The sequence below is a fragment of the Emydura macquarii genome, unplaced genomic scaffold (genome assembly GCF_026122565.2).
Source record: "Emydura macquarii macquarii isolate MOO-44397 ecotype Brisbane River unplaced genomic scaffold, CSIRO-AGI_Emac_v2 contig_1043, whole genome shotgun sequence".
Taxonomy (NCBI): domain Eukaryota; kingdom Metazoa; phylum Chordata; order Testudines; family Chelidae; genus Emydura; species Emydura macquarii.
Genome location: NW_027131180.1, coordinates 10,842,373 through 10,869,747, shown reverse-complemented (window position 1 = coordinate 10,869,747; position 27,375 = coordinate 10,842,373). Strand labels below are relative to the sequence as shown.

The window sequence follows — 27,375 nt, the reverse complement described above, 5'->3', positions numbered from 1 at the left end:
ACAATAAAGAAAAATGGATCTCTGCTTCAGTACTGATTGCTGAGAATGGAATTTGAGCTTTATAGATAGGGATACTAAAACACAACAAACAGAAAAATCATCACGAAGTCAAAGATGTTACTAAAGAGCAGTAGGAAAGGAAGTCTGGATCAGAATCATTATGAAAAACATCGACCGAATGAAACGGAATGACCAATGTGTGTGCTGGGTCATTAACCCACATCTACTTCAGAAAAAAACTGTTTGCTTAGTGAGAAAGAGTGAAGAAATTCTCGATGTTTTCCAGTGGAGAGCTTACTGTTGATAATCCACTTGTCAAATAGCCGCGATTTCTTAGGTAATGAGAGGCCACTAGATCATCAGCATCTTCCTCTATCTCGTCCAGGTAATCCTAATCACAATGAAAGAAAGTGTCATTCAATTGCAGTGAATTTGACTCCTTTCTCAGCTTTATTCCATATTTTTCTGTTTAAGGAAGATTGTGTCAACAAAACTCCCAAATTCAAGTCTCCAGAGGGAGTTTTGATTTATACTTTCAACAACTTTACACAGTTACAATCAGTACAGTAGGAACAAAGGGCACTGCTGGCTCACCTTTCAGCTGTTTGAAAACCGTAAAACCTCCAGAATTCTATGTCCCAGAGTAGGAAATGGATTTCCTTCTTGCATGGTAGGGCACTACATAACAAAGTTGATTTCCAAGCACCCTATATTCTCAGTAGTACATTTGAATTACCCTATTCTGCTATTGCTGTTAGATATCTTCACGCACGTATTTAGGTTTGGAGACAAGGGAGGGATGGAATAAGTATTTTTCAAATCTTAAGAAAATAAATATGAAAACTGGATGGCTTTGGAGACCAGTAGTGGGTTATGGAGGCTTCAACTTTTAGGTCGTTGACTAAATTCAGCTCAAACCCATAGTGACCAAAAGTTATTATTACCATTAACTAGCTATTCAGCGATCTAAGTTGCTGATCTCAGTCCAATTCCTAATGGACATGTGTACATCACAACTAGTCCACACCACTAGTAACATTAATTTGCATCCTTGTTGGCAGTATTGCAGACAGACCAAGGACTGATTAAATATAAAAAAAACTGAACTACTTTCTGACTGGTAGTTCAAGTGCTCCAGGTTGGGGGTATAGAAAAGAACATGTCCCACCACTCTCTGTGCTGAACGTGACTGCTGGGTAAACAGAAAAATGTGGCTTCCAGAAAAGTCAATCTGGAAATTTTCAAGAAGATTAAATTCATGGTTCTTTCTTCTTCAGCATTATAAACTTTTAACAAATAAATGATATTTTCATAGGTACTTTATATATATTATATTTGCATTTTAATAAATTAGGTAATTCACATACCTTAGGCACATATGTAGAAAACACAACTTCATAATTGTAAACTAAAACTATTAGCTGAAACTTGAAAGCATATGATTAACGGGAATGCTAGCTTTTGATAAAAATTTTAAACACACCCAGAAAGTTGACATTCTATTATGAGTGGTGTGGAGACTTCAAAGGTTTTGACAAGCATTGTAAAGGTTCTGACTGAGATTTTCAAAGCTGCTGCCATTAGTTTTAATGAGAATTGACCACCCAAATGTCTTAGGCAGCAGCTTTGAAAATTGGAAGACAGCATCCAAATCCCTCTTACGGCTTTGAGAATCCCATTCTACGTGCAGATCTAAACTACTGTTGTCTTTCTCCCAAACCAAATGGATCCTTATCTCATTCAAGCTCAGGTCTCATAGCTTTTTATTCAGGCCAGGAGAACAGAGTGTCAACTAGGCATGCAAAGAAATGTTGTGGGTTTGAATTGTTAACATTTGTCAATGGATTGCGTGGGCAGCTCAATTTCAGATAAAGGGTGTGTCTGACTGCAGCTGGGAGCAAACCTTCCGGCCCAGGTAGATAAACCTGGGCTAGCGTTTCTCTCTAGCATGCTAAAAATAGCCATGCAGATGTTGTGGGACTGGCAGAGGCTTGAACTGGCCACCCGAGCTCAGACCCAGGGCACTGGGTAGGCTTGAGAGCCTGAGCTGTCACCCATGCTGTTATGTTCCAAATGGTATTTTAGCATGCTAGTCCAAGCCTAGCTAGTGAGAGTTTGTCTATAAGGTTCGCTATCAATGGTGGCGTAGACAGACCCAGAAAAGACCACGTCATTCACAGATATAAATCAGGGTAGCTCTCGACTTCCCTTCTCCCCACAGACTTCAATGGAGCTACATTGATTTATATCAGCTGAGAATCTGGCATAGAAATAAGCAGACTTCTCCAGAGGAGGTAGTCTTATCTCCTGTCAATGCAGGGGTTATTTTGAAGGAGCAAATACAGAGACACAGCCAGAACTATTTTCCCTTTCAAAGTTATATATAGTACATATATAGTTTAATGAAAATAAAATGCTAAATAGTTTTTGATTGCCCAGCAAATAAACATGGCATATGAAACTTGGATCAACATTTTCAAACTTGGGTGCCTAAATATGCTTTTTTGGTAACTAATTTCAGACATTTAGGCCATCTCTTCATCCTTTCCAAAGGAACTATGAAGATCTAACCATTAATATCTGTAACTCACCTTTTACAGACTCTAAGCATATTCTTGAAACCAAGAGATTGCTTGGAAAGCTAACATTTAACCTCAGAGTCTCTCATTTGCCATCAGACCCTCAGTTCATTTTATACTACAACAACTGTGTTTCTCAAGGGTGCTATAGAAGCACAGCCACATAATTGGTTACTGTGGCTTATTAAAATTAGAAGTGGTAGGAGACTAAGTAATCTTCATTGTCTCTGTCAGGATTATAAAAATACACCTAATCCAATTACTTCCACTAAAATGGCTGAGGAAGTGGTGAATAGTGATTTATATTACTATAAAGTGGTTGTATAGATGTTTCTTTACAGACCTTTAAAAACTAATTTAGTTTGCTCTGATACACTTTTTAAACTGCTTGTTTTAATTCCCTGCATTTCCATGTTCTGACAGAAGTATATTTTGGTCAGTAACCCAAACACACACAGCTAAAGAGTTCTCTCAACTTTGAAGCAGATACCATAGTTAATTTTTTCTCCTCAGATTCCTTGATAAATGTATTTCATAGTATCCAGTTTTTAAAATCTATTTGGAAATTACAACCAAGAAGCACCAGAGAAAGAAGAGACCTATCAGTTATCCAGTCCATCTTTCTGAAAATGTAAGACATTGCCCTACCAAAATCACCATCAGCTGATGGGCAGCAAGGGAGCTCACCTGCCCTCCCTCATCCTTTCAGCCCAGTTGATCCAGGCAACCGGGTTCTTACATCCATGCAGGACTTCCCCCAGAACACCACCAACAGCAGCTGCAACCTTCCAGGAACAGACACTTGAAAGCCCAGCTACTACCACCAGCTGGCCAGGAGTAAGGGAGATGTACCTTTTCAGCCTCCAAGAGCTGATTCTTCATTTTGCACATTACCTCTGAGATGTCCCCTCATCTTGCCTCTCACTTCCCACACCACTTTTAGGGAACCTAAACCCTGTTAAGGCCACACCCTTCACCCCACAAGCACAACATTACTGCATGCCCACTTTCTTTGTGACAAGAGCTCCCAAGGTGAGTGTTTCCGTCTACCTTAGGTACTTACATGCCCCCTATCACTGTAGTATTTGAGCACCTCAAAACCTGGAATGAATTTATCCTTGCACCACCTCTGTGAGGCAGGGAATTACTGTCATCCCCATCGTACAGGTGGGGAACCAGGGCACAGAGAACACAAGAACGGCCATACTGGGTCAGACCAATGGTCCATCTAGCCCAGTATCCTGTATTCCAACAGTGGCCAATGCCTGGTGCTTCAGAGGGACTGAACAGAACAGGTAATCATCAAGTGATCCATCCTGTCACCCATTCCCAGCTTCTGGCAAACAGCAATCCCTGCCCATCTGGCTAATAGCCATTGATGGGCCTATCCTCCATGAACATATTTAATTCTTTTTTGAACCCTGTTATAGTCTTGGCCTTCACAACATCCTCTGGCAAGGAGTTCCACAGGTTGACTGTGCATTGCATGAAGAAATACTTCCTTTTGTTCGTTTTAAACCTGTTGCCTATTAAATTAATTTGGTGACCCCAAGTTCTTGTGTTATGAGAAGGAATAAACAACACTTCCTTATTTACTTTCTCCACACCAGTCATGATTTTATAGACCTTTATCATATTCCCCCTTAGTCACCTGTTTTCCAAGCTGAGTCCCAGTCTTATTAATCTCTCCTCATATGGAAGCTTTTCCATTTTTTGTTGCCCTTTTCTGTACCTTTTCCAGTTCCAATACATCTTTTTTTGAGATAGGGCGATCAGATCTTCACACAGTATTCAAGATGTGCACATACCATGGATTTATAAAGAGGCAAAACGATGTTTTCTGTCTTATTATCTATCCCTTTCCTAATGATTCCTAACATTCTATTAGCTTTTTTGACTACCACTTCATATTGAGTGGATGTTTTCAGAGAACTATCCATAATGACTTCAAGATCTCTTCCTTGAGTGGTAACAGCTAATTTAGACCCCATCAGACCCCTCTGATGCCAAGTATAATTCAGTATAAAAATAAAAAAATCCAATAAAGCAAAAGTTAGTGAAGATGAATAGCAATTGTTTCTACCATAACTACAAAGAGCCTTAACTATATCTATTACTTGGAATCAATCCACACACATCAAACTTGGAAGGTAATGTTGCCCAAGGATATTAGTCCACGTAATTGAGGGCACCTTCTTAACAAACAGACTCCCAAACACATCTGTCTCCCTAAGACCAACAGTCTTCTACTCCAATTTTTAATATTATTGTAGTGTGCGGTGCTTTACATTCTGCAATGATTGCAGCATAAGCTAGATGCAGGCTTGAATTTACTACCAGTCTGTGTTCACTCTTGTCCAGAGGTAGGGGTTGAAAGATTATGCTGACTTCAGAAGTGAGAGTAACAATTTTTCCACCATGAGAGCATAAGTGTAATTTCTAACTCACCAGGTCCTGGTCTAAAGCTTCAGGTACAGATTTACTTCTTAAGCTTACAGCATCCTTGTTTTCTTCTGAAAAAGACCCGCTCAAATCTATCTCAGATCTGCTGAGATCTGGAAAATAAAAGGGAAAGGAAGGTGTTCATTAGTGTATAATTTATTCAACAAATACTACTCTTTTCATACGGTCACCTTTTAGTAGTTGTTCCTTCAACACCAAAATATTTTAAAAAAAAAAAAAAAAAAAAAAAATCAAATCACAATCATCTACATCAAAGTATTTGTGCCATACTCCCCATTGCAGTATCTGAGCACTGTCAGCTGAACGATGGAAAAGCAATTTTTACCATACTATTCAGCTTTTTGGATAAATCCTTTCCTTCAGACTATTATGTGCTATATGGTCTGTCCCCTATGGGTCACACTCCATTTAGCCTTTGGCCTTCTCAGGCAGGGCCACCTGTTTGGGTCATCATCATATCTGGGACATAGGCAGCAGGAGCTCTGGATGAATCTACATGTTCACAGTGACTCCTGTAAACCTTCACCTCAGCAAATAAGAAACCTAGAGTCCATGCTTCAGAGTTGAGTGAATAATGATACTGTGAACCTGGAAGTCCCTCAATATCAACAGGCCTGGGGAGTATACCCATTATCGTCATTTTACCCATGATATATTAAACTGGTACCCTGCCATTACCTATTGCAGTAGCTCACAACAGGTCTGACACACTCATTGACCCAACACACTGTCATCATGATGTTCATTTAAGAAGTGTCTTTTAATAGATTATTTGAAAACTAACAACATGCTGGTCATTAATGTCACTGTGAAATGTATGTAACAACACTGTATGTGAAATTATGGATACTCTCTGATATTATGTTTTGGAGTCTGTAAACAAAGGAGCCAAAACAGGTGTTCCTAGACAAAGGAATGCGCAATTACTTGTCTGACCTGCTTGATCAAAGGCAGAGAACAATTCATGTACATTTACATATTAGGTAAACAAAGCTGTCAAGCTAACCAGCAAGGGAGAAGACTGCTTAACGATCACAATGGAGGGCAGAATCTGCACCTCAGGAAGACTTTCTGGTTCTTGAGACAGAGACAGTGAACTTTGGTCAATATAAAGACAAGCAAAAAGCCATTTTGGTTATCCAGTACCTGGGAGAACAAAGTTGTCAGTGCTTTGTATCTATGAATGATGGGTTCTCCTGATGAACTAGTTGGTGAATATTGACAACTTGGTATGAGTAAGAAACTGTGTTAATAAACACTATATCCTGCTAGAAGTAAGTGTTAGGAAAGTGTATTTTTTTGGTTTGTTTTTAACCCTTTCATACCTCTTTCACTCTTGCTTGAAATCACTTAAATCTATGTTCTTTGTTAATAAATTTACTATACTACAAACTGTCTCAGAGCTGTGTATTAAGGTGGCGTGTATAACCCCAGCTGAGCTAACAAGTTGTTGTGTGTACTGGCTCTTTGGAAGCAGCAAACTTGGTGTTATCTCTGTGAGTGTCCAGTAAGAGGGACGGGACACTGCAGAGAAGACGGTTTTGGGCGAGACTCGGGACTGGATGGGTTGCTAGGGCTACCCTGCAAGAAGTAACCTGGTTGGTGGAAGGCCTTTTTGCTGTGAGCAGGTTGCTGGTGCTAGGATTCTGAGCCAAAGTTGCACAGTGAAGAGATACCAAAGATTACAGGGCAGGCAGTGACAGAACCCCTTACTGGTCTGGGTGAACCCCCAAAACATCACAGACACTAGGAGGCAGGGAAGGTGCCTATGTCTGGTACTGCTGGTTCCTTTGTGGAGAGGAAAGAGGAAGTCTTTCTGTGTCACCAGGTAATGGCCAATTGTGTAAAACGTACTGGCTGCTTTGTGGACAGATTCCCTTAGTTCTTTCCATAAGAATACTCCATGCTGCTGCTGTTCCCTATGCAAAGGGAGGAAGAAAGTTCCTTTAGGTCTGGGGATGAGAGGGCTCAGAAGTTTTGACTTGATCCCGCCACCCTGGGTTGTAGCTGGTGCTGGTTTAGGGAAAGATTTCTTTAGTCTATCTTCAAGATCCTCCAATAGGAGAGAAGCTGTTGGGCCAACTGCCAATGCTTCTTACATTCCCAGCCTGCCTGTGATTTCCTTCAGCTTTCTATCCACCTTGGTGAAACGAAGCCAGTTATCAATTTCCAAAAAGACTATTTCATAAGGCAGCGGTTCTCAAACTTTATTGCACTGCGACCCCCTTTGGACAACAAAAATTACTACATGGCCCCTGGAAGAGGACTGAAGCCCAAGCCCCACCCCCACGGGGAGGGCCAAAGCCAAACTTCAAGCCCCACCACCTAACTGAGTGGGGAGAGGGGGAATGAGACAGAGGGGCAGAAGCCAAAGCCGGATGGGGGGGCTGTAACCTGAGCTCCATGTCTCCCAGGGCTCAAGCCCTCAGGCTTCAGCCCCAGACCCCAGCAAGTCTAACACCAGTCCTGGTGATCCCATTAAAATGGGGTCGCGAGCCACTTTGGGGTCCCAACCCACAGTTTGAGAATCGCTGTATAAAGTAATACGAGAGGGAGAATCTCTCCTTGCACGGAGAAAGCAGCAGTCAGAAATGCCTCTTCCTGCAGATGCAGTGTCTGTTCAAAGGTACTTTGCTGCTTTCAAGCAGAAAAATCTAAGGTGAGGAACATAGCGTCTTTGATTAGCTCTGTGGGATATACTACCAAGTCTCTGGTACAGGTTAACCCCAGCTGAAACAGAATGGCTGAGCCCTGCTGTGATTCATAGACTGGCTCATCAATCTGAAAGGCTGAACGGGGCAGGTTAAGAGATGACTGTGTGACTGGAAGTGAGAGGATAAAGGGACTCCTTTCTCATTTGAAACAGAAACTGATCTTCACCAGTTCCTGTAAAATGGCTCTGGCTGCACCTTCCTGTGTCAGTTTCATCTACTCACCATCCTCCAATGAAAGCATCACCGTATCTGTCCCTCTGCAAGAGGTAATGACAGAGTACCTATTTATTAGCTCATGGGCAAAATGAAAATAATGGGTATACTCCATGAGCTAGATTTTCCACTGCCCTGCACCTTGTGAGGTTATTTGAACTTGTGCCAAGGGAGTGTAAAATGCCATCAAAGCAGAATGGCAGAGTTTTACACTGGTGTACATGATTTCACAAGGTCGGGTTGATTAACTAATAGACTCTCTCAGAAAAGTACCATTGAGTACAGAATGTCCCATTAGCTGAGAACGCATAATGTATACAGTGCTAACACAGATGACATTAGGATCACAATTTTTCCTTTAGAAACAAGTGAAAGGTATTTTCTTCCCTTTTATAAGCCTGATTTTCAGAATTAACAACAGTAAACCCAACTGCACTTATATTTGCCCATCTACTATGCATTAGAGCAAAAGAAAGGAAGGGTGGGTGTGAAATTATATGAATAATCATCTCACAGAAAGAATTAGCACTATTAATGAACACTTACCTGATGCTAGAGATGCCCTAGAAACTGCGATTGAAGGAGTGCCAGATGCATTCCTACGGTGTCTTTTCACCAAATCTTCAGGTATACTTTCACTTGCAGACACAGCAATGCCATTTTTTAAGCCAGGGTCCTGTCGAATGAGAATAATATACATTCCATAAGTATCGAACCATATAAAAACAAGCTTATTTATGGTCAGTCTAAGGTGGCACCATTTCAGTCTAATTCCCATAACGCAAAAGGACACCAATAGTAAAGGATCACTTATTAAATATTTGTATCATCATCTAATTAGCATTGGGGCTTGTTGTGCTTTGCACAGTACAAAGGAAAATGACAATGCAGTCCCTGCATACAAACGAAGCTTTCAATCTAAGCAGACAAGTGGGGCATTAAGGCTAAGGGGAGGCAAGGGATACAATCAAATATATATATTTGCAATTTTTCAAAACCATAAATATACCTAATCTACACAGTTTTTATACAAATATAGCTTTGTCCGTTAGGAGTGTGATTCTGCTGACATAACTGTAGCAGTACAAACTTTAGTCTGGACACAGTCATACCGGTATGAAAGTAGTTTATACCAGTTCAGTTCCCGTACATAAATAGCTACAGATATGACTGCATCAACACTAAAGCAGTTGTCCAATTTATGTGTGCAGACAAGTCCATAGACAAAGTAAGTACTAATTTACCTATTTGTCCCTGAGCCAAGCCATCATAAATTGACTGATTTCTTATAGGTCTCCAGGTACCATTGGTTCATAAGGAGAGATTTGAAGGAGGAAAAATGGTAGAGCCCTTACAGATGAATTCCAAGAAGGCATTCTATGCATAAAGGGCAGCATGGAAGAAGGTGCAGAGAGCACCAGACAAACACACAGGCATCTAACATGAACCGAAATAAGAATATTTTAACCAAACACATGGTGTTATCATCAATTACCATGCTACGCACTGGCACAGAAACAAAAGAAGGCATAATCCTTGCTCCAAATAACTTTTACTCTAAGAATACAGACAGAAGGTAAGAGAAAGGGGAACAACAAAATATTAAGGCAGCTAGCCACTGATGCAGTGGTTGGCTAACTGCTGATAATGTAAAGTCTTTAAAGACACAAAGGTAAACAAATTTCTCCAACCCACAATCTGTCTGTTTTGAGTTTTTAAGTGTGTCAAGTCCTCAGAACTCATGGACTGTGCTTTCTTTTTTATTTGGATAGTACCTAGCACACTGTGGATGCTATTGGAAATAAATAACATAGGTTTGATAGCATATTCTGGCTCGTATGAATTTGTGGATTTTCACTGTTAAATAGGTTTGGAGTTGCTGTAGCCAAGAATATGGAAAGATGTCCTGTAACTTTAAGAAAAAAAAGACTACATCACAATTAAAAAAAAAAAAACCAACAACAAAAACTTGTGAGCATATATTGTTAACTACAAGAACTACAAGTACCATGTGTAACCTAAAGGAAGCTTGTCATATCAGTATCTGTGGACAGCCTGCAATGTCCCACCTGTAGCACTCTACCATGGGAGCCACTGGGAAGAGAGCATATCTAGGAAGAGATCCTGCCTTTACAATGTTCATGACTTTGCTAAGCATCACACCTATAGGAAATGAAGTGGCAACACACTAACACTTAAAAGCTTTCCTCCCGGCATGCTGGAATCAGGCTAATGGAAATATGGCTTATTAGCAAACAGACTGAATATTCTGATTCATTTCCTGCAGCTCAGATACGGTTAGCACTGCAACTGAACCTCTTTATGCCTGTCTTCTACAGCTGTGTATTCAGGGCCTTGGGTCAGTCAACCCCCGAGTAAGGGACCTCCCAGCAGGGAGTCTGCCTCCACTGCTGTGGGCTACTTCCTGCTGTTGCCATCTCAGTTTGGGACGTGGCCCTTGTAGTCCATATTCCTGTGGTGGCTTCTCCCTTGTAGCACCCTTGGTGAACCCTGGTGGTGTCCTGCTGCAGTTCCAGCTTCCTCCAGATGGGGCATCTGCAAGCTTGGAGGGTCATAACCCCCGCCCCCCCAAAGTCTCCACACTTCGGTCACCCAGGTTCCTCTTAAACCAGGTGCTCCTAGGCCTTTTTCTCCACCTCTTTTGGTCAGGAAGATGGTGCTTGGCTCCTGGTGACTGCCTCAGCTAGCAGGCTATCAATCCTTCCCTCAGTTAGGGAAGTAGCTAATTTCTGTCTCTTCACCAGTCAGCCCTGAACTAAACCAGATTCCCTCCTTTTCTCTCCCCTTCAGGCCTGCCATTAGCTGCAGGTATAATGGAGTGGGGCTGGCTGGGCCCAAACCCCTTCCGTGTTCATGGGCAGTTCCTCCACTTCATCACACTGTTGTTCAAAAATCAGGACACGCTTGCAATTGTCAGGAGAGCACCTGACTGTGATGGAATCTCTCTGCAATCTAGGACTGTGCAACAGTGGTTCTTTAGTACTACAGACCAAACGTCTTCTGAATGAAGGAGAGAGATCTTTGGGAAGACTCGCATCCCAGAAGAAACGATACACCAATATCAGGAGGACTCCTTCTCCGGGACAAAAGTTCTGATCAGGCAACTCTTCATTTATGGGAAGAAAAGAGAATGTCTACCAGGGTCACCTCTTTACCTTCCCCTCATTCACTCTGCCAGAGGAGGCTGACATGGCATTCAAGAATGTGATAATGCCTCTCTGAGGGGAAAAAGGTGATGTTTCCTCCCAGGGCTACTACTTCACAGCATCCAATTCTTAACTGACCCTTTGATCACTAATCCTGGGCAAAAGCACAAAGACGGTTAAAAAGCTAGGCCCAGAAACCACTTGGATGCCCCTTTTCATGCCCAGCACCAGCCAGAGGAGTTCTGGGAGCAGCTTTAAAGTTCCAACTGCCTGGAGCACCATACAGGACCAACAACAAGAGCAGGTCCCTCATCCCTGTACCAGTCTTCTGATGTCAACAGAGCCTTCGAACTTGAGCTCCTAAGACTCAGTATTTCTCAGCTGGCTGGCTACCTGCCTTTCCTCTCAAATTCTTTCTACTATCCTCCCGCTATTTTCCTTCCATCTTTCCCTTCACAGCATCACTTGGTTAAATACTTGTGGAAACTGATATGTAAATGCACCCTTACATCTTAATTAGCAATATTTAACGTTTAAGTAATAACAGACAATAACAGGACATTTTAGAATGAAAAAAATATTTTCGTCAATCCAAAAACCAGGTCACTGACGGTGAGTCTAACAGATTTCATTATGGTGAGAGACTGTCACTTGTCACAACACGATGAAGGAACAAACACAGCATCGTCTCTGGCAGGCTTAACCTTTCTTGGATGCGAACTGATCAGAGATTGACTGTGTTGTGTAGGGTTGCGGTGTCAGTGATGTCCAAAGGGGAGATCTGTGCAGTTAGTAGCATTACCACATTTACCCTGCTGTAATCTGAAGTCATGCTGCGTGCGCTTAGTGCTGGTGACCTCTGATGGACTGGAGTGGAGGCATTGCTTCGGTTTACAGAGCACACTGTGCCTTTCACGTTTCCGGGAAGGTTCTCCAGGTCCTTGTTGTTCAGCGAAAGAGTGCTCCCCCTGAGAAGACAGGACGAACAAAGCCCGGCTTTCAAAACATTGGCAACACAGCAAGTGGGAAAAATAAGAAACACAAAGTTTACTAGAACTATCTTGTACCATACAAACTGCATGTGATCCACTCTAAGAATGGATCAGCTATAAACACCACATGGAAACTATAAATCTGTATCTGGTGGCGTGGAAGAGAAGAATTTGGTGAGGGTTGATTAGAGATATTGTCTGTATACATTGCTTGATGCATATATGCTCAGAATTATGAACATTTTAAACATCTTTCTGGCATGCAACATTAATATAAGCCAAGTACTGCACAAGATTTGTTTTCCTGCAGGTTTCTTTCATAACTACACTTGTTTCGGACAACTGATTCAGTGGGTTTGCACATGGCATTTCCCATCATACCACCCCTTGCTTTGCAATAGAAGTTACTGTGGCACGATGGTTTTGAATGCACCTGCAGGTTTTTTCAGTGCCAACATGCCCTCCAGATGAGTCCACTGGCTCAGCCCTGCTCAGCGGCTCTGAACCCCTCCATTTGTCTGTCTGCTCCTCAAGAGGTACAACGCTCCACAGTCCCATTTACCTTGTGCTAAGAGTTCCTGACCTGAACAGGCTGGTCGTTCCTACAAGACTCAGTTCACTAGTGAAATCACACCACAATTTTTGCCAATCTTGAAGTCATTCAGAAAAACTGACAAAGAAACTGCATTCAAAATACAGGAACCTGATTGCTAATAGTCAACAGTATTATCTCTAAATGGGCACTGATATGGTAACTCCAGTCTCTTCCCCTAAGAAAATCTGATCCCAGGAGATACTGGGATGATAATAAAAAGGTGATGGAAGGAAATCTTTGCTAGTACTGAATTGACATTTTACAGAAATGAACAAAATATCACTAGTCTGCTTAATAAATCTTCAGGGGTCTGTTGACATTCCCTTCGTACTAGACATGGCACATGAAGGACACTTTCACTTGGTTTATCCTGTCATATCATATTTTGAGAAACTGCAGTAAAAACCCCTTTGCCACATTGGAGTCTTTTATAGGAGCCACTTCTGAACTGAGGAACAAAATTCTTGACTGTGACAGCTCATGTCCCTCTAGTAACTTAAGTTAGAATATAGATTCATGAGCCCAGTGTTTTATTCAGACTGAACATATCCTATTTGGAGAGTTTAATATCCCTTAATAAGAAAAATATTTAGATGGCTTCTTGTCTGTGAATGTAAGACTAAAATACTCTGCCACTCCAAAGAAAAGGAAATTTTTTAGGAACAGTTAGGAGATGACCTCTGTGTACTACAGCTCTGAAGACACTTGGATTTTATTTCAGTGATAGCTCCATTATCTTTATGTGCTTGTGAAAAGTTCATATCAAAGAATACATTTTAGGGCTCTCCTCCCACCTACCCCCCAGTGGCTTATACAAAGACCTGACTCAGCACTGTTAGGAAAGAAAGCCAAAACTATTGTGTGTCAACTGCATTCTAGCATTGCTGTTGGATTTGGATGCTCATACGTCTCAATCTTCAAACTTGCCATACAAATAGCCAGAAGGTGGAACACCTGGGTTTTGCCGCATGTCACACCATAATCGAAAGATTGTAATCGATTTTAACTATACATTCAGTTCTTTAGGAGGTTCTCTCACTATGTGAATTAAAAATAAAAGTTGTTTGAAAAGAAAGCTAGAGAAACAACAAATTCCACAATGTGTAACCATAACAACACCTACATGGATCATAAACTGGATTTGAACACAGGACATTCAGACACGCAGCACAGACCTCTGCCACTTGAGCGTATTTTCTCCTTTCCCTCTAATTTGAGTCAACTGCTAGAAGGGAATGTGACCCATTTTGCCACTTGTTTACACAACTATTTGCTAGACTGCAGTGAAACACCATGAATCAGGATTCCTTGATTCTGTTCTTGGCTCTGGATGTATGTCTACATACAGTTGGAAGGTGCAATTTCCAGCTTGAGGAGACATACACATGCTAGCTCTAATCAAGCAGTGTGCTAAAGAGAGAGACATAGCCACTGTTGCTGCCTGCACCACAGTGGCTAGCCACCCAAATATATACCTAGGGTCTTGGATGAGATCATGCTCAGCCAGCTAACGTGTCCCCACTGCTCACACCACCATGGCTACACTTTTGTTTTTAGCTTGCCACCTTGAACAGAACTCACATGGGTATGTCTACTCAAGATAGAAATTGCACTTACCAGCAGCAGTGTAGACATACCCTGGGAGGGGAGGCAGTCTTGCAGTTAGAGGAGTTGTTACCAACAGGTTAGCCAAGCACATAGATGGGTGTTCATTTAGTCTGAAAGGGCAGGGTGACTAAGTAAATGAGCCTTAGGTTTCCATTTTGGAGACCTTGGCTCTTTTACCATTTATGCTAGAAGTGACCTTCGGCAGCCTCCCACTGAACTGTAAAATATCCATCTGTCTTTGTTGGGGTGGGGTAAACCAGTGGCTTAAGCCACTGTGAGCCTGTAAGCCAAGTGAGCTCTTGACATCCTGGTTCTCAGCCAAGTGCAGCTTCCCTAAACCAAAGAACGTTTGGAGAGAGATTGTCTTTCTCACTCTCTTCTTTCCCTTTTGTGGAATATTGTTGGGTTTGACAAGGCTGCTGAAAGAGAAGGCTGCTTTACCAAGAAAAATTCAGGACAGTCTTGATGTTTGAAGATGCTGTTTAAGATTTTTTTATTATTATTATTTTGCAATTCCAAGCAGATATACAGGATGGTTAAGAGAGCTTCTGACGCTATTTTTAAGAATTACTATTCATCTCTTTAAATTAACAACAGAGTATACAAAATAAATGTACTTTCATGTATGTGGCAATGTTACTTTTTAATCTGATAAAATATGAATAAGATAGCATATTGAAAGCATCAACATGAGCTAGTCATTCTAGACACCATTATCCCAATGAATTCAACCTTTCCTATAGGTAATGAGGTAATCCAGTCATCCAGACAGAGTCCCTCCTGAACACACAGACATGTCAAGATGTGCCTTGATTAGCTCTATTGACACAAGCCACTGATTTGGAAGGTGAGGTTGAGATGATTGTAGAAGTGAAAATTGCCATGCTGAATCAACACTGACCTAACAAATCCTGAATCTTGCCTCTGGCAAAGGCCACTACTAGATGTTTAGGTCAAGGGTGCCCAATCTACAGCGCACAGGCCGTACATGGCCCACCAGAGCATTTCATAAGGCCCAAGGCCTGCTTCAACATAATATACTAACGGCCAATTCATTAGCATTTTGTCATCATGTTTGCATCATTTTAGTTTGCACAAGTGTGTAAATAGACAATACTATACATAGAAACAACTTGTCTTAATACATGCAAAACAACTTGAATTTAAAATAGAAATCAATACAGGTGACTTTAAATCTTGTTAAAATATGTAGAATCTGTTTGGCCCACACAAGGTTGTGCTCAGGCCTAGGTAGCCCTCCTGTGTAATAAGGTTGGGCACCACTATTTTAGATGAAGCCCAAAGGAGGAAAAAAAAATACTTTTGAAAGATCAGATGAGTACATGTAAGTTTACCCTCGTGTTTACCCTATCTGTCCCTCCAAGGGTATGTTTACACTGCAAGTGAAGGTGAAATTGCAGCACAGGTAGGTATACTCATGCTAGCTTAAACCTGGCTAGAACAGGTAACTATAGTAGCGTAGACATGGCAGCACGGGCTAGAAACCAGAATATCAGCCTGATAGCGGCTCTGGGCACATACTTAGGTTGCTACATCTGTGCTGCCACATCTATGTTACTTTTGGCACCCATGCTAGCTAGATTAAAGACAGCATAGCTATGCCAACATGTGCTACATTCACACCTTCACTGGCACCATAGACATAGTCTAAGGCTACCTATGCACTGTGAGTTCAGGGTGTGATTCCCCTGCTCACATACACAAACTCGCACTAGCTCTGACTGAGTTAGCACAAGTCTAAATGGCAGAGTGATCACAGAAGCACGGGTTACACAGCGCAGCAGGGACCATTTAGCCATGCTGAGCACATATCCATTGGTTTCAGGCAGATTTGGGCTTGGCCTGGCTAATCCATGCCTCTGTGGCTGCTACCCCTGCTACCATGGCGATCCTGTTCCTTATACTCATGCTAGCTCGATGGGAGTTCGTGCGAGTATATGTACATGAGCAAGAGAATCACACCGCTAGCTTGTAGCGTAGACACAGCCTAAACTTTGTACCATGCTCAGCACGGCAGTATTTCAATACCCACTGCAAAGCCTATTCTGCCTGCTTTGCAAAATGTACAACAGAAGGAAACTTTAACGAAGTGTGCGTTCTACTTCTTGTTCTATCTTTGGACATGGCATAGTATCAATGCTAAACAGTAAGAGAGTCAGATTCCTGAAAGCAAAGCTCTCTGTCACCCTGATCCTTCCAGTTAAGCAGGGGAAAAAATATAGGTACAAAGCAAAAAGAAAATGGCAAAGCGCCCACATCTGTTCTAATAAAACTTCAAGGCACAAATCATGGCTGTGTACAAAAGGTCCGATTACCTAAAGGAAAATGCATTTGGATTCAGGAGGAGAATTGACTTTAAAGTTGGCCTGGCTAATGAGATTTGTGGTGTCCTGTTCAGAGTGAATAAAAGTAGAGTGGGAGACTTCAGGGAGACTGTCTTACACCTACTGCAGTACAATTAATACTTATAGTCTATATATCAAAAGCGAGAAGGGAAACAAGTTGCTTGTTTAAACAAGCAAATAACAAGACTCATCTGTAATTCATTAATCAATATAAAAAAAACCAACAAGAGTCCTGTAGCACTTTAAAGACTAACAAATTTCTGCAGGAATAAGATTTCGTGGGCTGCAACCCACTTCATCAGATGCATGAAAGGGAAATTACAGATAGGAGGTATATATACACACATCCAAGGGTAAGAAACATAACAATGGGGAGGTCAAGTGCCAACAAAGTCAGTTCAGTTAGGTTAGATGAGGCCTATTCACAACAGTTGATTAGAAGGTAAGAATGTGTGAACAGTGACAATTACTTCTTTAATGAGATAACCATTCCAAGTCCCTATTCAGACCCAGTTTGATTGTGTCAAGTTTGCATACGAGTTCCAGCTCTGCAGTTTCTCGCTGAAGTCTGTTTTTGAAATTTTTTTGTAGAAGTATGGCAACTTTCAAGTCAGTACAGAGTGTCCTGGGAGATTGAAGTGCTCTCCTACTGGCTTATGGATGTTACCTTTTTTATGTCTGATTTGTGTCCATTTATTCTTTTGCATAGTGACAGTCCGGTTTGGCCAATGTACATGGCAGAGGGGCATTGCTGGCACATGATGCCATATATTACATTAGGAGATATGCAGGTGAATGAGCTCCTGATGGTGTGGCTGATGTGGTTAGGACGTGTGATGGTGTCACTAGAGTTGATGTGCCGGCGGAGTTGGCAATAGGGTTTGTTGCAGGGATAGGTTCCTGGATTAGACTTCTTGTAAGGTGTACAGTTGCAGGTGAGTATTTGCTTCAGGTTGGGGGGCTGTCTGTAAGCAAGGATAAGCCTGCCTCCCACAGCTTGAGTGAGTGAGGGATCATCTGCTAGGACAGGTTGTAGATCCTTAATAATGTGTTGGAGAGATTTTAACTGGGGGCTGTAGGTGATGGCCAGTGGCGTTCTGTTTTCTTTGTTGGGTCTGTCCTGTAGTAGGTGACTTCTGGGTACCCATCTGGCTCTGTCAATTTGTTTCTTCATTTCTCCAGGTGGTACTTTAGTTTTAAGAATGTTTTATGGAGATCCTGTAGGTGTTTGTCTCTGTCTGAGGGATCAGAGCAAATCCGGTTGTATCTTAGGGCTTGGCTGTAGACAATGGATCATGTAATGTGTCCAGGGTGGAAGCTGGAGGCATGAAGGTATGTATTGTGGTCAGCTGGTTTTCGGTATAGGGTGGTATTAATGTGACCATCTTTTATTTGTATTGTAGTGTCCAGGAAGTGGATTTCTTGTGTGGATTGGTCCAGGCTGAGGTTAATGGTGGGGTGGAAATTATTGCAATCCATGTGGAATTCTTCGAGGGACTCTTTCCCGTGGGTCCAGATGATGAAAATGTCATCAATGTGGCATAGGTAAAGAAGAGGTGCTTGGAGACAAGTTTCGAAGAAGCAGTGTTCTAGGTCAGCCATAAAAATGTTGGCATACTGTGGGGCCATGTGGTGCCCATAGCTGTACCACTGGCTTGAAGGTATAGATTGTCTCCAAATCTGAAGTAGTTGTGGGTCAGGACAAAGTCACAAAGTTCAGCTACCAGGTGTGCCATATCATCATCAGGGAAAATGTTCCTGATGGTTTGTAGTCCATCTTTGTGTGGAATGTTGCTGTAGAGAGCTTCTACATTCATAGTGGCTAGGATGGGGTTTTCTGGGAGATCACCGATGGATTGTAGTTTTCTCAGGAAGTCAGTGGTATCACAAAGATAGTTAGGAGTGCTGGTGGCATAGGGCCTGAGGAGAGAGTCTACATAGCCTGACAGTCCTGCTGTGCCAATGCCTGAGATGGTGGGACGTCCAGGATTCCCAGGTTTGTGGATCTTGGGTAGCAGATAGAATAACCCTGGTTGGGGCTCAGGGAGTGTGTCTGTGTAGATTTGTTCCTGTGCTTCTTTAGGGAGTTTCTTAAGTAGATGTTGTAGTTTCTTTGGTTTTCCTCAGTGGGATCGGACGGTAGTGGTTTGTAGAATGTGGTATTGGAGAGTTGTCTGGCAGCCTCCTGTTCGTAATCCGACCTATTCATGATGACTACGGCACCTCCTTTGTCAGGCTCTTTGATTATAATGTCAGAGTTGTTATTGAGGCTGTGGATGAGTTACTTCCTGCATGGCTGAGGTTATGGGCAAGCGATGTTGTTTGTCTACAATCTCAGCTTGTGCACGTCGGCGGAAACACTCTATGTAAAAGTCTAATCTGTTGTTTTGACCGTCAGGAGAAGTCCATGCAGAATTCTTCTTGTAATGTCGGTAGGGAGATAACTGTGGGTTAGTGTGTTGTTCAGTGGTGTGGTGGAAATATTCCTTGAGTCGGAGACGGCGAAAGTAGAATTCCAGGTCACCGCAGAACTGTATCATGTGTGTGGGGGTGGTGGGGCAGAAAGAGAGTCCCCGAGACAGACTCTTCTGCTGGGTTAAGTGTATAGCTGGATAGATTTACAATATTGTTGGATGAGTCAAGGGTATCAGAATTGTGGTCCCTTGTGGCATGTAGGAGCTTAGATAGTTTAAGAAACAACAATGGGGAGGGCAAGTGCTAACAAAGACAGGAAAAGGAAAAAGGACTCTACCCTTGGATGTATATATATATATACCTCCTATCTGTGATTTCCACTTCATGCATCTGACGAAGTGGGTTGCAGCCCACGAAAGCTTATGCCCGCAGAAATTTGTTAGTCTTTAAAGTGCTACAGACTCTTGTTGTTTTTGCTGAATACAGACTAACACGTCTACCCCTCTGGAATTAATCATTATGATATTCTTTTCACCTAATACCCTTCACAATGAACTTGTCAGAATGCTGCCAAGGAGATGAATATTAAAGACGCTTTTTGCATAAATGGCTTGGAAGTTTTGGATTTGAAAAAGCTATCATTTTATATTTATTCTTGGAAGAACACAAATACTGTGCGGGGGGAGGGGGAGGTTCCCACCATCATCGGGGACCATGTTTTCCAAAGAGCTAAGGTCCTTTTTCAGGCACCAAAATAAGTGGCCAGATCTAAAAATCTATGAATTTTGACGGTCAGAAGAAACCATTATGATTGTATAGTTTGAACTCTTGCATAACACAGGCCCAAGAGCCTCATACAATAATGTTTACATCAAGTCCATAATTTCTGTTTCAGCTATAGCATATCTTTTAGAAACACCTCCAGTCCTCACTTAAAGACCTCAAGTAACGGAGAATCCACCATTTACCCTGGTAAGTTGTTCTAATGATTAATTACCCGTGCTGCTAAAAATTTGCACCTTATTTCTAGTCTGAATTTGCCTAGCTTCAGCTCCCAACCACGGGATTTCATTATGCCTTTTCCGCTTACAACGGGATGGAAAGCGGGGCTGCTCTGCAGTGCCTCCTTCAGGGTCACACCTGGTACTGCAAGACTTCCCATCTAATTCTGCAAGAGTTTGCCACCTATAGAATCATAGAGTTGGAAGGGACTTCGGGAGGTCATCTAGTCCCAACCCCCTGCTCAGAGCAGGACTAACCTCAGCTAAATAATCCCAGCAAGGGTTTTGTCAAGCCACAGCTTAAAAACCTCTAAAGATGGAGATTCCACCACCTCCATAGGTAACCCATTCCAGCGCTTCACCACCCTCCTAGTGAAAAACTTTTTCCTAATGTCCAACCTAGATCTCCCCCCCCTGCAACTTGAGACCGTTGCTCCTTGTTCTGTCATCTGCCACCACCGAGAACAGCCTAGCTCCATCCTCCCTGGAATCCCCTTTCAGGTAGTTAAAGGCTGCTATCAAATCCCCTCTCATTCTTCTCTTCTGTAGACTGAACAAGCCTAGTTCTTTCAGCCTCTCCTCATAAGTCTTGTGCTCCAGCCCCCTAATCATTTTTGTTGCCCTCCACTGGACTCTCTCTAACTTCTCCACATCCTTGTTGTAGGGGGAGCCCAAAACTGGACACAATACTCCAAATGTGGCCTCACCAATGCCAAATAGAGGGGAATGATCACTTCCCGTGATCTGCTGGCAATGCTCCTACTAATGCAGCCCAATATGCTATTAGCCTTCTTGGCAACCAGGGCACACTGTTGACTCATATCCAGCTTCTTATCCACTGTTACCCCCAGGTCCTTTTCTGCAGAACTGCTGCCTAGCTCGTCGGTCCCCAGTCTGTAGCTGTGCATGGGATTCTTCTGTCCTAGGTGCAGGACTCTGCACTTGTCCTTGTTGAACCTCATCATATTTCTTTTGGCCCAATCCTCCAGTTTGCTTAGGTCCTTCTGTAACCTATCCCTACCTTCCAGGGTATCTACCACTCCCCCTAGCTTAGTGTCATCTGCAAACTTGCTGAGGGTGCAATCTACCCCATCCTCCAGATCACTGATGATCATTGTTGTAGCTCTGTATCAGTCTCTAAACACTCATGTAACAAAACAGCAACTCAGGATTTGGCCGTCTGAGCCTTTAGACAAAGGGGGGGGGAGGGGGGAAATCCCCGTGAAATGCAAGTGCTTATTTGCAGTGCTTAGATCAAGGCCCTGGCCTGGGCCAGCCCTGAGAAGCAATGCTCTTGACCAAAAGCAAGCAAGCCTTTTTTAACAGGCCTTCTAGTTCTTAACTGGTCAGTATTTCCTCTTGGCCCTTCTAGGCCTCTGGAGGACTGTCTTGCTGGTCATGTGGTCTGAGTGGTTTATCCGTGGGCAGCAAGTGTGAGGGTGCTGATGCCTCCAGCAGGAGACAGAGAAGGTCTGACAGACCCAGTCACAACTGGGTGCTGAGGGCTGTCTGCTTGTTTGGAATCGCCATCACAGTGCACCAGGGGGCTGCAGGCCTTTCCCAGCCCCATCAAACAGCCAGAAAAACCTCACTGCGTTATCAAAAGATGAATAATAATTTTTGAAAGCACTTTCACGTGTGCTCTGTTCATCCAATTGCCTTTTATGGAATGGAATGAGTCTTGTAGTAAGTTAAGAAAACACGTTACTGAACAATTGATCCCACTGCTCTTGCTAGATAATGAGGACAGAACAAGCTGTAAGGAGGAGGACAGAAAATTTACTTTCCGTTGCATAACTATTCTTGTTTATTAATAGAACAACTGCTTTGGGAGACTATGGAATTCCCATCACTTCAGATATTCAAAGCTACGCATAACACCTATCTATTATGGATGACTCGGGAATAATTAAATTATTCTTGCCATGGTATGAGGGATAGACTTGAACCCACTAGGCCAACCCACATGATTTAATGATACCGTCATAGAAGCTGGCAACTGATCATTCTTAGTGAAAGCCCTGGACACTGGAATTAGTTCCACCCCTCTCCCCCAACACCACCAGAGTTAAGAAAAACTAACCCGTCCAAATGTTTTAGTGCTGCTGTAAATACATTTTGAGTTGCTAAAGAATATGGCTATTGAATACTGGAGATTTCCATTTGAGCATACAGTGAAATTAGACTATTTTTCAATCCATATCATAAGATTTCTAGGCAAATGAAAATCAACACTCAGCAAAAACAATGTGTCTGTATCCAGCATAATTTATCAAATAAGAAAAAAGAAAAGTAATAGATATCAGCTGGACAAATTCTGGATTTATTTTTGCACATTACAAAATCTGCATTCAGATATGGGCATCAGGTTATTTAATACGCAACAGTATTATTGTTTGTAAATGGACAATAACTCAGGTCTCTGACACCAGGAAAAACTGATCAAGGAATTTGATTAGATATAATTGGAATAATTATGGAAAGACCATGGAAGTGAAACATTTTAAGAGCTGAACTGACATTTTGCCTAAGTAAGATATTGCTGTCAGCTTTATACTTGACTGACTATAGGCTCAATTCTGCAAGGTGCTGGCAGAGCTGATGAAAAAAAATTGACCAAAAAAGGACAAAATTATCCTGAAAAATGTCAAAATGTTTCAACCAGCTCTAGTAGTGCTGAGATTCAAGAGCGCAAAGCACCACACAGAACTCCTCTGCACCTTTCTGGATCAAACTTTGAGCTATTTTCAGACTTGTGTGTCCCTTACCTGTCAGAACAAGGAGTTGACCTGACACTGCGTAAACTTTGGGCATCAGCTTCTGAACTGTTGCTTCTTCCATCTTCAGTTTTCACATTTGCAATTTCTCCTTTGGTCACTGCCCTGATGGCCTTCCTAATGAGCATAAATTAAAGAAATAAAACAGGGTGAAAATATAAAACACAGAACATTTGAGCTAACATTGCTTTTGCGAGAACTTTCCTGTTAGAAAAGAGAGCAAGCATGGGTTCTGATAGCATAATGCAGTGCTTCTAATGACTACATGATTTGAGTGTTGTTGTGGTCAAGGACGGAGGAGACAGTCACAGGTTTAGAAAAACCCTCCCTTCCTATCTCTCTGACTCGCATAAATAATAATAGCATCAAATTACAGTAGCACTCAAAGCATGCCAGGAGCTGTACCGCCACATAAGAAGACACAAAGCCTGCCCCAAAAAGCTTACAAACTACAAAAGACAAAAAACAGAGGAGGTGGAAAGAGGTATGACATACAAGAAAGGTGGTCAAGGTGACAGCCTCAGATAGTAGTAGTTCTGATGGCACTTAAGGATCATGTTAGTTTCTTTTGTTTCCTTTTTATTTGTTGGGATGAGGTAGGTGGGTAATGAGGTAAGAGAGGGGAGATGAGAGGAGCTAAAAGGGATAAGACTGAGGGAATGAGGAAATAATGGGAAGATGGCATAAAGCAGAGTGGACAGAAAAGGAGGAGATGATGAAAAGGCGAAGTGGGAGGATCCTGCCTTGTGACCGGAGCAGAGTTTTATCATTCCCTCCCTCCAAGACCCCAAGTAAAGATGCCTGGGGCGATGTCAGGAACCCAAGGGTCTGAAGTGGTTTCCTACTCCTGCTGTGGGTGCTGCTTCCTGGGGAAGGGGAGCTTTTCATTTTCTGCCCTGGTGGTTCAGACCATGTGGGGGGGACAGGGAGGAGGCGAGGGAAGCCACTGGGATCTAATGCTTCCAAACATTTAGCTATACAAGAAAAAAAAAGACACCTTAGTTAAATTTGCTGACTTAAACTATACATTATATATTAGCTGGTTGCAAAAACAGATCTAATTGTTCCCACGACTTTTCAAAAAGCGGTGTAAAAATCACTCATGGTAATTGTTGTAAGTGCTTTGCTCTAATCTTCCAGTTATAAAATCAATCTTCCATAAATCAGGGACAGAAACATACCACAGAACTGTTCTGTTTACTACAGAGGATAATTTATTGGTTAGCTAATACTCCTTATTTTTCTCTTCTGGCCCTCTCAGATAGCTACTAGCTGTACACTCAGCAAAATGACAGACAGTCCCAGTGTTTTCAAGGAGAGAAGATAATCCAAGATAAAAGGGTTCCCAGACTCTTCTGGAGATAAATTATGCTGTTGAGAGCAGACTAAGAACCACTTCCATCTGGCAGCATAGCACTTCCTTATAGAGGACTTCCTGCTATTGTTAAGGATGGCCTACACCTGTTCAGAGCATGATCTCTCTAAGCTCAATGTCCATCCGAAAACCAGACCACTAGATGCAGGGAGGCTGAGCATGGATGGTTGGTTCTGCCCCCATTCTGAGACAATTGGTTCAGGAACAGGTATAGATGTATGGATGGACGAAAGGCCATCAAATTGTCTTAGCCCACCAAGGTGCCGCCAGGATTATTGTTGCCTTGTCCTGCTTTGACCTTCCTGAAGACATGGGATAATACACACACATTAGCGGACCTGACCCTGGTCCAGAAAAGCATTCTCCTGGAGTTACATCCAGGGGCACTCAGGATCAGTAAGCATTTCTTGTTTGCTTGGGTTGTAAAAAGGTCCTACGAAGAGAAACCTCACTGACAGAAAATTTCCTGCGCCACTGAAGAAAATGATCTTGGTGGAAATGTCTGCTTAGGCTGCCGCTAAAGTGTCCATTGTTTCCAGGAAGTGTGCTGCCAAGGAGGTTATCTGATGCCGGATGCACCAGTTCCAGAGCTTGACTGCTTCCATGAAGAGTGGAACAGACTTTGTTTCTCCCTAAAATACAGTGGTCATGTTGTCTGACATGAGTTGGACATGTGCAGACTGGATGAAGGGTAGAAGTCTCTTGTATGCTTCATGCACTGTTGAGAAGCCCGATGTGCAGTTTGGATTCTTGCAGAGTCCAGGACCCCCTGAGCAATATGGTCATCCAGGTGCACTCCCCAGCCCAGAAGGGAGGTATCTGTTATGAGAGTCTTTGTAGGTGGTGGTGGGGGGGGGTGACAAAGGAATCCCTATGCAAACAGTCTCTTTCATTTCCCACCACATGAGAGATGTGAGGATGCTTGGAGGAAGTGAAACTCATTTGTCCAGGGCATCTGTGCTTTGGAGCATAGGCTGTCCAGAAGCATGTCAGGAGGCACCAGAGGGGGAGCCTCAGAAAGGAGGTCACATAGGTGCAGGCGGCCATATGACCTAGAAGGATGAGGCAGAACAGGACTGTCACCTGGGTGCTGAATCAGAGCTGGGTGATGACGTTCCTCATCATGCAGACTCTGTCCCATGGTAAGTATGCTTTGACAGGAATTAAGTTCAGATTTGCACTGATAAATTCTATACATTGTGTGAGAATTAAAGTGGTCTTTTCCAAGGAGAAGACTGCTCTGTGACCTATTAATAGGATTGTCCCATGAGCAGCGAATCATTGATGTAGGGAATATTGGGCTGCCTTGGCGACGCAAATATGCCGCTACCAAACTCTACCAAAATTATCTCGGCACACCATAAAACACAGGACGCTCTTGTGAGCTGGATGAATGTTTATATGAAAATATGCTTCCTTCAAATCAAGGGCTGCAAGTCAGTCACCTTCATTTAGGGAGAGGATTCTTGAGGCCAAGGTACTCATCCTGTATTTTGAACGGTGTATAAAGACTCAGCTCCTCTGAGGTCCCGGATGGATCTCCAGCCCCCTTTCCTTTTGGGTACAAGGAAATATCTTGAGTAACAACCCTTGTCTCTTCTTTGAGAAGGCACAGGCTCTACATCCCCCAGCTGAATTAGAAAGTTCACCTCCTGTTTGAGAGACATCTTTGTGAAGGAGGATGGGGAGAGGTGTTTTGAAGAAAGTGTAGCCTGTCAAGATGATGTCTAGGACCTGTTTGTCCAATATGATATGCTGCTACACTGGGCAGCCACCAAAGGGTGTGTGGATAACTAGTGGATAACTAGTGGTAGGGAGACTGTTTGATAGATTTTGAGCATCCCATCAAAATACCTTTGCAATGGGAACCTGGGATTGAATAGGGGAAGATAGTGGTGCATTGTGACTTCCACGTTGTACTTGTGTCACTTTCTAGGGCACTCAAAGGCCCTTTGATAATAGAAGAGCTGAGATCCAGGACCACGTCTATGAGGAAGTGCTTGAAATATTTCCTGCTGTGCACCAGGATATATATCCCCCAGGAATAGAGAGTTGCACAAGACTCCTTAAGGGAGTGAAGTGACTCATCGGTTCCCTCACTGAACAGGTTGTTACCCTTGAAATGGAAATCTTTTGTTGTTGCCTGGACCTTCTTGGGGAAACCTGAGGATTGCATCCAGGAAGCCTGCCTCATCATATCCAAAATTGCTATATCCACTGCATCGAGCAACGCTTGCAGGGGCAATCTGGCAACCAATTTCCCCTTGTTGAAGATGGCCTGGAATTGGAGCCTGTGCTCCTGTAGAACCTTATTAGCTAACCCCAACAGCTCGTTGTAATTAATAAAATCCTATTTGGACATCAATGCCTGGTAATTTATTATATGAAATAAATGGCTAACTGATGAAAAATTCTTTCTGCTGAGGAGATCCAGCCTCTCCGCATCCTTGTCTGAAGGGGTGGACCTAGGCTGGTGTGATGTGCTGCGTTCCATGTCAGTCTGGACCATGAAAGAATTCAGATTAGAGTGGGAGAACAAATATTCTGCCCCTTTGATGGAACAAAGGAATTTTTGTCTGCCCTTTTTGGGGCAGTGGCACAGGTGGCTGGAGCGTGCCCCACCACCTTAGCAGCTTCCAATTTGGCCTCATTAATAGGCAGTGCCACATTGTCTGGAGGATGTCCAGGAGCTTATGAGTTGATCTTGGACCTCCTCCAGGGAGATCTGAAGGGTTTCTGCAATCTTCCTCTGGAGATCTTGGTGCTATCTATACTAGTCATCTAGTGGCCAGAGTGAGGCTGGTGCCACTCCCTCATCCAGAGAAGAGGAAGAAAGTGCTGTCAGTAGATCCAGTAGTACCGGCCGGTCCAGCTGTTCCTCAAAACACTGCTGGGGGGACTCTTGGAGGTTTGTGCAAGGTGGTCATCTTGCAGTGTGGTATTGTTGGTGCAGAAGGTGAATGGTCTCTTCTCTCTTTAGGTAGTGCAGAGGTCAGTCCCACCCCTTGTACTGATGGTTTCAAAGCACTCTTAGCTCTCAGTACCATCGGTACCAACACATGCTTCCTGTGAGCTCCAGACACACTCGCACCTAAGAGGGGAGTTTCACT

General features: G+C 42.8%; 1 protein-coding gene across 1 annotated transcript in view; it reads right to left on the bottom strand.

The window, feature by feature from the left end:
- The window catches only part of SYTL5 (synaptotagmin like 5), a 143,059-nt gene that overhangs the window by 28,678 nt on the left and 87,006 nt on the right, over nt 1-27,375 (bottom strand). Inside the window, exons 6-10 of the mRNA XM_067545114.1 lie at nt 22,882-23,007; nt 11,942-12,104; nt 8,516-8,645; nt 5,028-5,134; nt 299-391 (exon numbers count right to left, since the gene is read on the bottom strand). Coding sequence (XP_067401215.1) covers nt 299-391; nt 5,028-5,134; nt 8,516-8,645; nt 11,942-12,104; nt 22,882-23,007 — 619 coding nt within the window. The remainder of the gene's footprint in view (nt 1-298; nt 392-5,027; nt 5,135-8,515; nt 8,646-11,941; nt 12,105-22,881; nt 23,008-27,375) is intronic.